Source organism: Rhinoraja longicauda, chromosome 31, assembly GCF_053455715.1.
Source record: "Rhinoraja longicauda isolate Sanriku21f chromosome 31, sRhiLon1.1, whole genome shotgun sequence".
NCBI classification, from domain to species: domain Eukaryota; kingdom Metazoa; phylum Chordata; class Chondrichthyes; order Rajiformes; family Arhynchobatidae; genus Rhinoraja; species Rhinoraja longicauda.
The window spans coordinates 22,279,340-22,293,020 of record NC_135983.1 but is presented as its reverse complement, the minus strand read 5'-3'; the positions used below and the strand labels follow the sequence as shown (position 1 = coordinate 22,293,020).

The 13,681-nt window shown below is 49.5% G+C and overlaps 1 protein-coding gene across 1 annotated transcript in view; it reads left to right on the top strand.

The window, feature by feature from the left end:
- Positions 1-13,681, top strand: part of col5a1 (procollagen, type V, alpha 1) — a 235,653-nt gene that overhangs the window by 140,318 nt on the left and 81,654 nt on the right. The window contains 2 exon segments of the mRNA XM_078425769.1: positions 9,052-9,105; positions 12,721-12,765. Coding sequence (XP_078281895.1) covers positions 9,052-9,105; positions 12,721-12,765 — 99 coding nt within the window.

Below are 13,681 nucleotides of genomic sequence, written 5' to 3'. Positions count from 1 at the left end.
TTCCAGTTGAGATGGTCTGAGGCCAGGAGGCATCATTTAACACCAGGCAGAGCTGGTTGATGTTGGGCCTGATTGTTGTTGGCTGCAACTGTACAAATCCGTTGGGAGCAAGCAATGGGAATGTTTGGGAATGTTTCATCATGGATTGGACTGCACAACTGTGGGATTGCAGGCGTGTTTGGCAATTGATAGACTGGATTCATTGATGCCAGCATTGTCCATTAGATGCCAGCTTAGTTTGATCCTTGTCTGATGTGATTGCCTCATGCTTTGTTGGCTGATGATTTGATGCCAGTGCCGTTCCTTGTTGCCGGGTGCCATTGTCTGATACCAGTTTTAATTGTTAGATGCCCATCGGGTGACAGGGTGGCACAGCGGTAGAGTTGCTGCCTTACAGTGCCAGAGACCCGGGCGTTTGTTCGTTCTCCCCGTGACCTGCGTGGGTTTTTCTCCGAGATCTTCAGTTTCCTCCCACACTCCAAAGACGTACAGGTTTGTCGGTTAATTGGCTTGGTATAAGTGTAAATTGTCCCTAGCGTGTGTAGGGCAGTGTTAGTGCGCGGGGATTGTTGACCAGCGTGGACTCGGTGGGCGAAGGGCCTGATTCCGTGCTGTATCTCTGCAGGATACCGACTGGATTTCTTAGGCCTGCCTCAATGGTGTGATACCAGTTGAGTTACTTTGCCGATGGGAATATTTGTTGCCCGGAGATATTCCTGTACGTTGGGTGGGATCGTATTGGGATTTTTTATGCCTGGACAATATTGTTTGTTTGTTTGTTTGTTTGTATGTCGGCAGGATTGCTCGATGCCTTCTGTGATTTATTAGGTGCCGGGCTGGGTTATTTCATGTGTGAGAAGGGACTGCAGATGCTGGTTATTCCCCAAGATAGAGAGACTCCAAAAAGCTGGAGTGACTCAGTGGGTCAGGCAGCATCTCTGGAGAACATGGACAGATGACGTTTTGAGTTGCGCCCATTCAATCAGTCTGAAGGAGGATCCTGACCCGAAATGTCAACTACAATGCCCATGTTCTCCAGAGATGCTGCCTGACCCGCTGAGTTACTCCAGCACTGCATCTTTCTGGAATAGTTCCTTCCTAGGCTGAACATCTTGCTCCCGGTTGGAATTGTTTGATGTCTGAATGGACCGGTTGAGGCCAGATGGTCTGCCTTGATCCCAGGGAGGATTGTTTGATGTTGAGGGGGAGTAGTACATTGGCAACCAGATTCTTTCATGTCCGGTGGGATTACCTCATGCCCGTGGGATGATCTAATGCCAGCTGGATAATTCCATGCTGGGCATTTTTATTTTATGCCGGGTTAGAGTGTTCAATGCCACTGGCATCAGGGAGGTCTTTTGATGACAAGGAGGTTGTTTTGGAGGTGGGTGGAATTGTTGGAACGCAGGAGAGGTTATTTGTGTCGGGTGAGATGGTCAGTAATGTTTGATGGGCGCAACTCACACTTGGAATCGTGTGAGGATGGGTGAGATAGTTTAGTGCCAGTTACAGTCTCTTCTTGCCAGTCTAGATGTTTTCTTTCCAGATGGGATTGTTTGATGCCGGGCTGAAATTCGGGAATGTTCAACGCTGAGCCGAATCAGGTTCCAATTCCAATTCTTTGATGGCGTATTTGATTGTTTAATGGTGGTACAGGTTGGCAGCTGTCAGCTGGTATAGTTCAGAGCCAGGCAGTAATATCCGATGTCAGGCGATAATGTCTCACATTGTGCATCTATCTTTGATGTTGGACGAGATTTTAGTTTAGTTTAGAGATACAGCGTGGAAACAGGCCCTTCGGCCCACCGAGTCCGCTCCGGGCGGCAATCCCCGTGCATTAACACTATCCTATTTTTTATATTTATACCAAGCCAATTAACCTGCAAACCCGTACGTCCTTGGAGTGTGGGAGGAAACCGGAGATCCTGGAGAAAACCCACGCAGATGACAGGGAGAACGTACAAACTCCGTGCAGACAGCACCCGTAGTCAGGATCGAACGCGGGTCTCTGGAGCTGTAAGGCAGCAACTCTGCCACTGCGCCACCGTGTTTGACCGACTGTTTGATGTCACTTCGAATTGTATGATGAAAGAAGGCTTTGTTGCCACAGTCAGGGTAGTGTGTTTCCTGTTGGGAGTGTTGGCTGCCAAGTGGGACTGGTTGATGTGAGGCAGGACTGTTTGCGGGCGTGTGTTATACACCAGGCGCGATCACGTCTGTTGGTTGGGATAGTCCGGTGCCAGACGGGACCGTTTGATGCTGTGCCTGCCGCTGTTGGCTGGAATTGTACAAATCCATTGGGAGCACGACGTGCTGTTGGGGAACATTTTGTTCTGTGTGGGGTCGTTTAATTTTAGTTTGGATTGCTCGATTGCGGTTAGGGTTAGTCAATGGCAGTTTAGGTGGTGGTTAAGTTTGTTAAGGGCGGCGCGGTGGCACAGCGGTAGAGTTGCTGCCTCACAGCGCCGGAGACCCGGAATCGATCCTGACTACGGGTGCTGTCTGCACGGAGTTTGTACGTTCTCCCCGTGAGCTCCTGATTCCTCCCACACTCCAAAGACGTGCAGGTTTGTAGGTTAATTGGCTGCTGTAAATTGTAAGATGCCCCTAGTGTGTAGGATAGTGCTAGTATATGGGCCGAAGGGCCTGTTTCCACCCTGTAGCTCTAAAGTCTAAAGTAAAGATGCGGGTTGGATTATTTCTTGCTGGGCCGTATTATTTGATGCCAGGTGTGTTTGTATGACACCGGGTGTTCTTGGTCAATGTTGGTCATGATCACAGTGTTTGGTTGGCATTGGAGTTTGGCGCCAGTCTAGAGTCATTGTCGCCAGGTGCAATAACTTGAAGCAAATGGGATCATTTGAGAACAGGTTAGAATGGTTGATACCAGGCACGTTTGTTTGTTGATGCCTGGTATGTTTGATCCCAAACTGGTGAGTCTGAAGAGGGGTCTGGACCCGAAACATCACCCATTCCTTCTCTCCAGAGATGCTGCCTGTCCCGCTGAGTTACTCCAGCATTTTGTGTCTGTCTCCACACATGTTTGATACCGGATGGATTGTTTGATGTACAAATCTGTGTGGAAGCATGCAATGCAGGTTGGGAATGTTTCATTGTGGGTTGAATTGTGTAACTGTGGCTTGCATTGCTGGATTCCTGTTGGGGATTGGTTGACGGAGACACAAGGGACTGCCGATGCTGGTTCACTAGAAAAGACAGACGGTGCTGGAGTGACTCAGTAGGTCAGGCAGCATCCCTGGAGCACACGGATAGGTGTCTAAAGAAGGGTCCTGACCTCTCCGTGTTCTCCAGGGATGCTGCCTGACCCGCTGAGTTACTCCAGCACTTTGTGTCTGAGATGGTTTAACGCCGGGCGGGATTGCTGTGTGCTGGGTGGATGTGGTTATTGCAGCAGGATTGACTGATGCCAGTGGGCTTCTGTGCAGCCCATCAGGATAGTGTGTTTTCCTATTCTGGTTGATTTGGGCATTCTCCCATTGATTCTGGAGGGGAATTCATTGATTCTGTGAGGGATTTGTTGATTCTGGGCAGATTTAATTAATTCTGGGTGGAAATCATTAATTCTGGGAGGAATTTGTTAATTCTGGGAGGAATTCTTTGATTCTGGTGGAGATTTGATGATTCCGGGCAGAATCTGTTGATTCTGGGTGGAATTAATTGATTCTGGGCGGCATTCTTAGATTCCCAGTGGGATTCCTTGATTCGGGATGGTATTCTGTGATTCTCGACAGCATTCTTTGACTCGGGATGTTGTTCTGTGAGTCTCGACAGGATTCTTTGATTCCAGGCGGCATCCTTTGATTCTGGGTGAGATTCTATGATTTTGGGTGAGATTCTTTAATTCTGGCTGAGATTCTATGATTCTTGGTGAGATTCTATGATTCTTGGTGAGATTCTTTGATTCTGGGTGAGATTCTATGATTCTGGGTGACATTCTTTGATTCTGGGTGAGATTCTTTGATTCTGGGTGAGATTCTTTGATTCTGGGTTAGATTCTATGATTCTGGGTGAGATTCTTTGATTCTGGGTGAGATTCTATGATTTTGGGTGAGATTCTTTGATTCTGGGTGAGATTCTTTAGGTGAGATTCTATGATTCTTGGTGAGATTCTTTGATTCTGGGTGAGATTCTATGATTCTGGGTGAGATTCTACAATTCTAGCTGAGATTCTATGATTCTGGCTGAGATTCTATGATTCTGGCTGAGATTCTATGATTCTGGCTGAGATTCTATGATTCTGGCTGAGATTCTTTGATTCTGGGTGAGAGTCTATGATTCTGGCTGAGATTCTTTGATTCTGGGTGAGATTCTTTGATTCCTGACAGAACATTCGAATTGTAAGTGGATTGGTCTACGCAGAGACGGAGTACTGGAAATACTCGTATTTCCAAAACGGAAAACCCGAGACTGTTTTGGACCATGTATTTCATACTGGACTGAATTATATTTATCTGTTGGAACTATTTGGTAGACAGATGTGTTTGGTTTTGGATGGAATTGTTTGACACTGTCCTTGAATGAAGTTGGCCGGGATTGTACAAATCGACGTGGTAGCAAGTGAAGTTGTTTGGGAATGTTTTGTTCTGGGTTAGGTTGTAGTTTTGATTGTTTGATTCCATTTGGTACATTGATGGCAGTTTGAATCTTTGATGGTGATTATGTTTATGATATACTGAGTGAGATTATTTCTTGTTGCACAGTATTAGTTTTTTGTCAGGTGTGTTAATGTGGTGCCTGGTTCAATGGTGGTTGGTCATTTGATGCTTTGGTTTAGTTTAGTTTAATTTATTGGTGCATTGTGGAAACAGGCCCTATGACCTACTGAGTGTGTGCCGCTCAACGATCACCCATACATCCTAGACATTAGGGGCAATTTTCAGAGGCTAATTACCCTATAAGTCTGCTCGTATTTGGAGTGTGGGACAGAAACGGAGCACCCGGAGAAAACTCACTCGGTCACGGGGAGAACGTGCAAACTCCGTACAGACAGCACCCATAGTCAGGATCGAACCCGGGTCTCTGGCGCAGTGAGGCACCAGCTCTGCCACCCATTGGTTGACTACCGCTACGCCACCGTGCCACCCGTTGGTTGACTTTGGGATATGGTACCAGTCATGATTCATTGGTGCCAGGTGCAATTATTTGAAGCATCTGTGATGGTTTGATGCCAGGCTGGAATGTTTGATGTTGGGCAAGACTGAAACCATGCATTTAACACCAGGTGGATTTATTATTGCTGCTAATAGCTGTTTGATGGTTGGCAGAAGTACGTATTGATGGACAGTTTTGTACTCTGCCATGCCAGGCCTTTGAAGCCAGGTGGCATTGTTCTGGGGCAGGCTGGAGTATTGATGCTGGGTGAAATTATTGATGCCAGGCAGAATAGATTCTTGCTTTCTGGAATTGTTTGATATCCAAGGGAATGTTTCATTCTATTTGGGATTCTTTGACTCTAGTCAGGATCATTTGATGATGGACTTGATTGATGCCATTTGGACGTTTGATGACAATGGGGAGGGTAGGCTTTCTTGTTGCCGGGAGATTGTTTAAATTGGAGGGATGTTTTGATGCCGGGGTAATCGTTTGGACAGGAGTGAAACAGGATGGGGTTGTATGATGCCAACGTGGATTGCTTGATGCTGATTGAGATTATTGGCATTGGTTTAGATTTAGGTTTTCTTATTGTCGCATGTACTGAGGTACAGTGGTAAGCTCTATTTTGCGTGTTATCCAAACAGATCAGATATACAATCAGTTTAAACTTAAGTACCCGGTGGCGCAGCAGTAGAGTTGCTGCCTTACAGCGAATGCAGCGCTGGAGACCCGGGTTCGATCCCGACTACGGGTGCTGTCTGTACGGAGTTTGTACGTTCTCTCCGTGACCTGCGTGTGTTTTCTCCGAGATCTTCAGTTTCCTCCCACACTCCAAAGAAGTACAGGTTTGTAAGTTAATTGGCTTGGTAAATGTAAAAAAACTGTCCCTAGTGGGTGTAGGATAGTGTTAAAAATTGTCCGTAGTGGGTATAGGGTACTTCCAGTGTAGTCCCTGGTGGACTCTTCGGGAGATATAACATAACATAACGTAACAACACTTTATTGTCACTCGGCACAACACCGAGCGAAATTTCAGCAGTCACACAAAATACAGCAAAAAGAAAAGAACACAGGACACCCGACCCCAACACAAACATCCATCACAGTGACTCCAAACACCCCCTCACTGTGATGGAGGCAACAAAACTTCCCCTCTCTTCCCCCCGCGCCCACGGACAGGCAGCTCGACCCCTACCGAGGCAAACGACACGCACAGCCCCCGCAAGAGGATGGAAGGCCCCCCGGCCGAGCCGCCCCGGGCACCGAAACGTCCCGCGGCCACACCGGGCGATGTTAAGTCCAACGGCCGAGCCGCACCGGGCACTGAAACGTCCCGCGGCCGAACAGCGCTGACGATGTTAAGTCCAGCGGCCAAGCCGCACCGGGCACTGAAACGTCCCGCGGCCACACCGGGCGATGTTAAGTCCAGCGGCCAAGCCGCACCGGGCATTGAAACGTCCCGCGGCCGAGCCGCACCGGGCACTGAAACGTCCCGCGGCCACACCGGGCACTGAAACGTCCCGCGGCCACACCGGGCACTGAAACGTCCCGCGGCCACACCGGGCGATGTTAAGTCCAGCGGCCGAGCCGCACCGGGCACTGAAACGTCCCGCGGCCGAGCCGCACCGGGCACTGAAACGTCCCGCGGCCACACCGGGCGATGTTAAGTCCAGCGGCCGAGCCGCACCGGGCACTGAAACGTCCCGCGGCCGAGCTGCGCCGGCAATGTTAAGGCCCGCAGCCGAGCCGCACCGGGCACTGAAACGTCCCGCAGCCGAGCTGCGCCGGCAATGTTAAGGCCCGCAGCCGAGCCGCACCGGGCACTGAAACGTCCCGCAGCCGAGCTGCGCCGGCAATGTTAAGGCCCGCAGCCGAGCCGCACCGGGCACTGAAACGTCCCGCAGCCGAGCTGCGCCGGCAATGTTAAGGCCCGCAGCCGAGCCGCACCGGGCACTGAAACGTCCCGCAGCCGAGCTGCGCCGGCAATGTTAAGGCCCGCAGCCGAGCCGCGCCCCGGGGAAGAGACCTAATAAAATAAAGGTTTCCCCCCGCCCCACCCCCCCACCCCACCCCACACCCCCACCACACACCCCCACCACACATACACAGCCAAAAACAGAAACAAAAACCATCCCAACACCGACACAAACAAAAAAAAAGAAAAAAAAGACAACAGACTGCCAGAGAGCCGCAGCCGTTAGGCAGCCAACTCCTCCCACAAGATACAATAAATAGTTAGAGCAAAGCGGCAGTTACTGAGAGCAGAAAATAATTCTCAGAACTGTAGGACATCAGTTCCCTTGACAAAGTCCAATGTCCTCAATGGTGTAAAGGTGCATCTGACAGTATCCTAGACAATAGACAATAGACAATAGACAATAGGTGCAGGAGTAGGCCATTCGGCCCTTCGAAGACCATTCGGAAGCCTGATAACGGGGTTGAAGAAGCTGTTCCTGAATCTGGTGGTGGACACTTTCAAGCTTTCCTGCCTTCTGCCCGATGGGAGCAAGGAATGACCGGAATGGGACAAGTCTATAATTATGATGGCTGCTTTTCCGAGGCAGCGTGAAGTGTAATCGGAGTCGATGGTGTGAAGTCGAGACTGTGCGATGGACTGGGCTACATCTGTAACTCTGCAATTTCTTGTGATTTCTCGTACCCAAACCTAACTGTGACACAACCACACAGCACACTTTCTGTATGCATCTGTAAGAGTCGCGGGACACATACTGAATTTTCTCGGTTTCCACTGGAGGTAGAGGCGTTGATGGGCCATCTTGGCAGGTCCACGGCAGATCGTTAGTAATATTAACACCAAGGAACATGAAGCCAGCCCTCAGCCGTTTCCACATGCGCACCATTCATGCTGATTGGGGCATGTACTCCACCATGCTTCCTGAAGTCAATAACTTGCTTGTTCATCTTGCTGACATTCAGGGAGAAGTTATGGTCCTGATACCATGACGCTAAATTCCCCATCTCCTCCCTGTACTCGGTCTCATCATTGTTAGTGAGCCGGCCCACCACAGTGGTGTCATCTGCAAACTTGTGGGTGGCATTCGAGCCGCGTTTGGCCATATGAGTGTATGGGGACTATAGTCGGGGACTGAGAACACATCCTTGTGGGGTCTGGTGTTGAAAGTTATTGTGGCCAAGGTGTTCTTACCCATCCTCGCTGATTGAGGTCTGTGGGTCAGAAAGTCGAGGATTCAGTGGCAGATCCAGTGTCGGGGGTTGTTAGATGCTGAGTGGGATCTTATAACACCAGGAGGATATTTTTGATGACAAGCATGATTGTTTGATGCCAGGCTGGATTGTTAGACATCCGGCAGGGATGGCTGGCAAATTTGATGCCACTGTGTGAATCCAGACGGATTTGTTTGAAACCAATCGGGATCGTTTGTTGCTGGTTGGGTTTGTTAGATGTGGGGACTGGGTGGTTTGACATGGAGGCATGATGGTTTAACATCATGGGGCAGGATGGTTTTACATGGGGCGGGATGGTTTTACATGGGGCGGGATGGTTTAATGTGGGGCAGGATGGTTTGAAGTGGGGCAGGATGGATTGAAGTGGGGCGGGATGGTTTGACAGAGGGGCAGGATGGTTTGACAGAGGGGCAGGATGGTTTGAAGTGGGGCAGGATGGATTGAAGTGGGGCGGGATGGTTTGACAGAGGGGCAGGATGGTTTGATATGGGGACTGGATGTTTTGATGTGGGGGCGGAATGGTACGATGTGGGGTGGGATGTTGAGTGAGATGGTTAGTCGTCGGGTGGGATGATTTGACTTTTATCGGGATGCTTTGACTCTGGGCAAAACAGATTTCTGATGCAATTTTGAATGGGTTTGTTTGACTGAATGGCCATTTTAGTGCAATTCCTGGTGATGTTGTCTGACATGTTCGATGCCGTCTCTCATTGTGTTTGTTCTTTGCAGGGCCCCCGTGGTTTAATCGGACCGAAGGGACCAGCGGGACCTGGCGGACCTCACGTGAGTATCTCAGAGACCTCCCGCGGGCGATTGCTAGTCGCTGCTCACATGTTGCTTACCCCCCTCTGAGGGAGGTCGGCTGTCATGAGGTTCGGGTTGTCAGAGGTCATCCTCACCCCTTGTGTAGTTATTAATACAACAGCTGGTATGTTATGTCATCTTATTGCCCATTTAACGTTACATAACAATCTGAGCGAATCACTTAATTTCCGCTGTTTACTTGAACATGAAACAGAGAATATTCCCTGAAGAGAGGGAGGCTACTTGATCTGTGTGGGAGTCATCCCACACACACAGCAGGCTCAGCTCCTCTGTGTAGGAAGGAACTACAGATGCTGGTTTAAACCGAAGTTACACACAAAACGCTGGAGTAACTCAGCGGGTCAGAAGGCATCTCTGTAGAAAAGGAATAGGTGATGTTTCGGGTCGAGACCCTTCTTCAGAACTAAAGAAGGGTCTGGACCCGAAACGTCACCTATTCCTTGACCCGCTGAGTTACTGCGCTGACCCGCTGTGTGTCTACCTTAGGCTCTGCTCCTCTCCCTGTCTCCCTCCTCATTATCTTTCCCTCAAGCCCCCATCCAATCTCCGCTCTCAGGCAAAGCTTCACAAACCCGAGTCACTCATCACATGAACGGAAACACATGCAACTGCAGATGCGGGAATCCTGAGCAAAAACCGTGAGGGCTGGAATGACTCAGGAGGCCAGACGCTGCCAGCTTTCCTCCAGCACTTTGTGTTTCAATCGTTAGTAACAGAGTTGCACCTCGTGTTTCCCCGGTACTTTTTGCCGTTCACCTCAAATCACCCCCCGATTCCCAGCTTCTGCATTTACGTTATTAAATCCATCATGATTTTACGCAACCTCTCAAGGCTGGTCCTTCTCCGCTCTAATAAAACCAATCCAAATAATCCCAGGTGCTCCAAGCTGTCCACATGGATGCGATCACTCGATTCTGGAACCAGTTCTTATAAACCTCTTCAGTTCTCCCTGCAAAGCCTTCTCATCCTTCCTGTCCTGGGTTGCCCAGAATTAAACACAATCCAGCTGAAAAAACCCACAAGATGCTGACCCAAAGTGCAAGTCTTGACCCGAAACGTCACCTATCCATGTCCTCCAGAGAAGCTGCCTGACCCGCTAAGTTACTGTGTAGATAGGAACTGCAGATGCTGGTGTATACCGAAGATAGACACAAAGTGTTGTAGTGCGGCACGGTAGCGCAGCGGTAGAGTTGCTGCTTTACAGCGAATGCAGCGCCGGAGACTCAGGTTCGATCCTGACTACGGGTGCTGCACTGTAAGGAGTTTGTACGTTCTCCCCGTGACCTGCGTGGGTTTTCTCCGAGATCTTCGGTTTCCTCCCACACTCCAAAGACGTACAGGTGTATGTAGGTTAATTGGCTGGGTAAATGTTAAAAAAAATTGTCTCTAGTGGGTGTAGGATAGTGTTAATGTACGGGGATCACTGGGCGGCACGGACTTGGAGGGCCGAAAAGGCCTGTTTCCGGCTGTATATATATGATATGATATGATATGATACTCAGCGGATCAGGCAGCATCTCTGGAGGAAAAAAGGATGAGTGACGTTTCTACGGTCTTCCAGTTTGAAGATGGGTCCCAACCCGAATCGTCACCTATTCCTTCTCTCCAGAGATACAGCCTGACCCGCTGAATTACTCCAGCACTTGTGTCTATACTGGTGTCTTTTTTTGTAACGCCAACATCTGCAGTTCCTTGTTTCTGCAACCGACCTGAGACCAATTAGTGTTTTTAAAGGTTTGGCTTTTACACTTTTGCTTCCGTTAATGAAGCCCTCGGTCGCATTTCCTTCAAAGGCCGTTGCATTACCGTGGTTTAATGTGGGCCAACGTGTGTTTACAAACCCCTCGAACCTCTCACTATCCACGCCTTTGTTACATTGGACCATTTAGCTTGCTCAGTCTCTCCACACCCCTCCTAGCACAATGGGTGTCACCGCCCACTTCCCTGCTTTCAACTGCACTTTAGATTTTTTTTTTTAGATTTAGAGATACAGTGCAGAAACAGGCCCTTCGGCCCACCGGGTCCGCGCCACCCAGCGATCCCCGCACATTAGCACTATCCTACACACACTAGGGACAATTTTTACATTTGCCCAGCCAATTAACCTACAAACCTGCACGTCTTTGGAGTGTGGGAGGAAACCGAAGATCTCGGAGAAAACCCACGCAGGTCACGGGGAGAACGTACAAACTCCGTCCAGACGGCGCCCGTAGTCAGGATCGAACCTGAGTCTCCGGCGCTGCATTTGCTGTAAGGCAGCAACTCTACCGTTGCACCACCGTGCCACCACTCTTCTTTCATTCCCCTGAGCTTCAGATTGGCAAAACGGCCGATTATTTTTATAAGCACCCGTTATAGGCTCCACTTACCCGGTGTCATCCACGCTGCTTCACCCACCCGTTTGATAAACTCAGTCACCTTAGAATCATACAGCATGTATACAGGCCCTTCGGCCCAACTGGCCCATGCAGATCAAGATGTCCTAGTTCCATTTGCACGGGTTTGGCCTCTATCCCGGTAAACCTTTTCTTTATTTTAACTACCACTGTCCCATTCTTGCTCTGATTTTCCTTACTTCACCCCAGCAATAAATCTCTGTCCCCCCCCCCCCCCCCCCCCCCCCTCTGAGGTGAGAACCTGTTCAGCTCTCAGTTCTGATGAAGGGTTTTCAACCTGAAATGTTGGCCGGTTTTCCCCTCCACAGATGCTGCTCAACTGGCTGAGTTCTTCCGGCAGCTCTGTTTTTATTTCAGATTTCCACCACTTGGTGTTTAATTTCTTGTTCAGACATATTGTGTCTTTAACATATCCATGCTCTCTCACCTTGCACAGAAGGCTGACGATTTTCTTCCAGGTTGCCAGGCAGTTAGCTTGGTGAGACGGCTGTTTCCAAAAGCTTCCTCACCAAGGTGACTGCCTGGAATTCTGTAGGTTGAGCTTTCTGTTTTGTTCAGTGATTGGTTTCTGCTTCATAAGTTTATGTTAAAGGAGCAGAATTAGGCCATTTGGCCACTCAAGTCTACTCTGCCATTCAATCACGGCTGATCTATCTCTCCCTCTCAGCCCCATTCTGCTGCCTTCTCCCCATAACCCTTGACACCCGCACTAATCAAAGATTAATCAAATATCCATCAACTTGGCGGCCTCCACAGCCTTCAGTGCCAATGAATTCCACAGATTCACCACCCTCTGATTGAAGAAATTCCTCCTCATCTCCTTTATAAAGGTGCGTCCTTTTATTCTGAGGCTGTGGCCTCTGGTCCTAGACTCTCCCACCAGTGGAAACATCCTCTCCACATCCACGCTATCCAGGCCGCTCACTATTTGGTAAGTTTCAATGAGGTCTCCCCCCCTCATCCTTCTAAACTCCAGCGCGTCAAACGCTCATCATATGTAAACACGATCATTCCTGCAGTCTTCCAGATCCCCGGCATTATTCCTCATGTGTCCGGCCAATTGTTAGCAGCTCCCTCTGTGTCCTTAGCAAACTGGTGTAGGCGCCAAGATTTCCTGGGCTTTGATCAGACGCCCGAGGTACTTTGTTAACTAACCTGCCTGTTGCTTGCTTTCCAGGGAATAACAGGGATGGATGGCCACAACGGTCCCAAGGGAAGTCAGGTAGGTCCTGACGTCGGATACTGGCAGTGGACTCTTTGCTTTGTGGAACCCACCCTGGGAGGACTGATCCTTTCCCCACCCTCTCACCCATCACCAGCCCGCGTAGTTCAACAGGGGCCAGCTGTAGACTTCAGAGATACAGCCCAGCGTATCCCCGCCGACCAGCGATGCCCCATACACTAGCACTGTCCTACACACACTAGGGATGATTTACAATTTTACCGAAGCCAATTAGCCTCTAAAACTGCATGTCTCTCCGATGTGGGAGGAAACCGGAGCCCCCGGAGAAAACCCACGCGGTCATAGCAATAACTTAAGAACTCTAGGAATGGCACCCGTGGTCAGGCTAGTACCCGAGTCTCTGGCACTGTGCCACCCCAAAGATGACTATGTTGTGTGTGGGGGAGATGTTTTGTGCAAGTGAATAATTGTGTGTGTGTGTGTGTGTGTACAGGTGTGGCAGAGGCGATGATAATCCCCCCCCCGACCCACCTTTCTGGTTTGACCCTGTGCTGGGAGTTGGGCTCAGTGCACCTTGTAGTGACCAAAGATACTAGAGGTGCAAGATGGACCACTCGTCCACACGCCGCCATTTTAGTAGGCGGAAACTTGCAGAAACATTTCAAAAGAAAAATAACAAAATTCTGTGAGTTGATAGATGAGATATATTCTGCATTTTAATGGTATCATCACACATACTGTTCCCCCACAACACTGATTACACTGCGAGAGGCGGGTTTTGCTTACTAAAATGGCGGATGTTCCGCTCCTTTGCGTACTGCACTTCAGTATAGGCGATGTCTATGGAATGGTTCATCTTGCTCCTCTAGTATCTTTGGTAGTGACTCTGGGCAGTCACGGTCTCAGTCTCAGCCTGCCCTGCTCTATGGTTCAATGTGTCACCAATCTCCTCTTG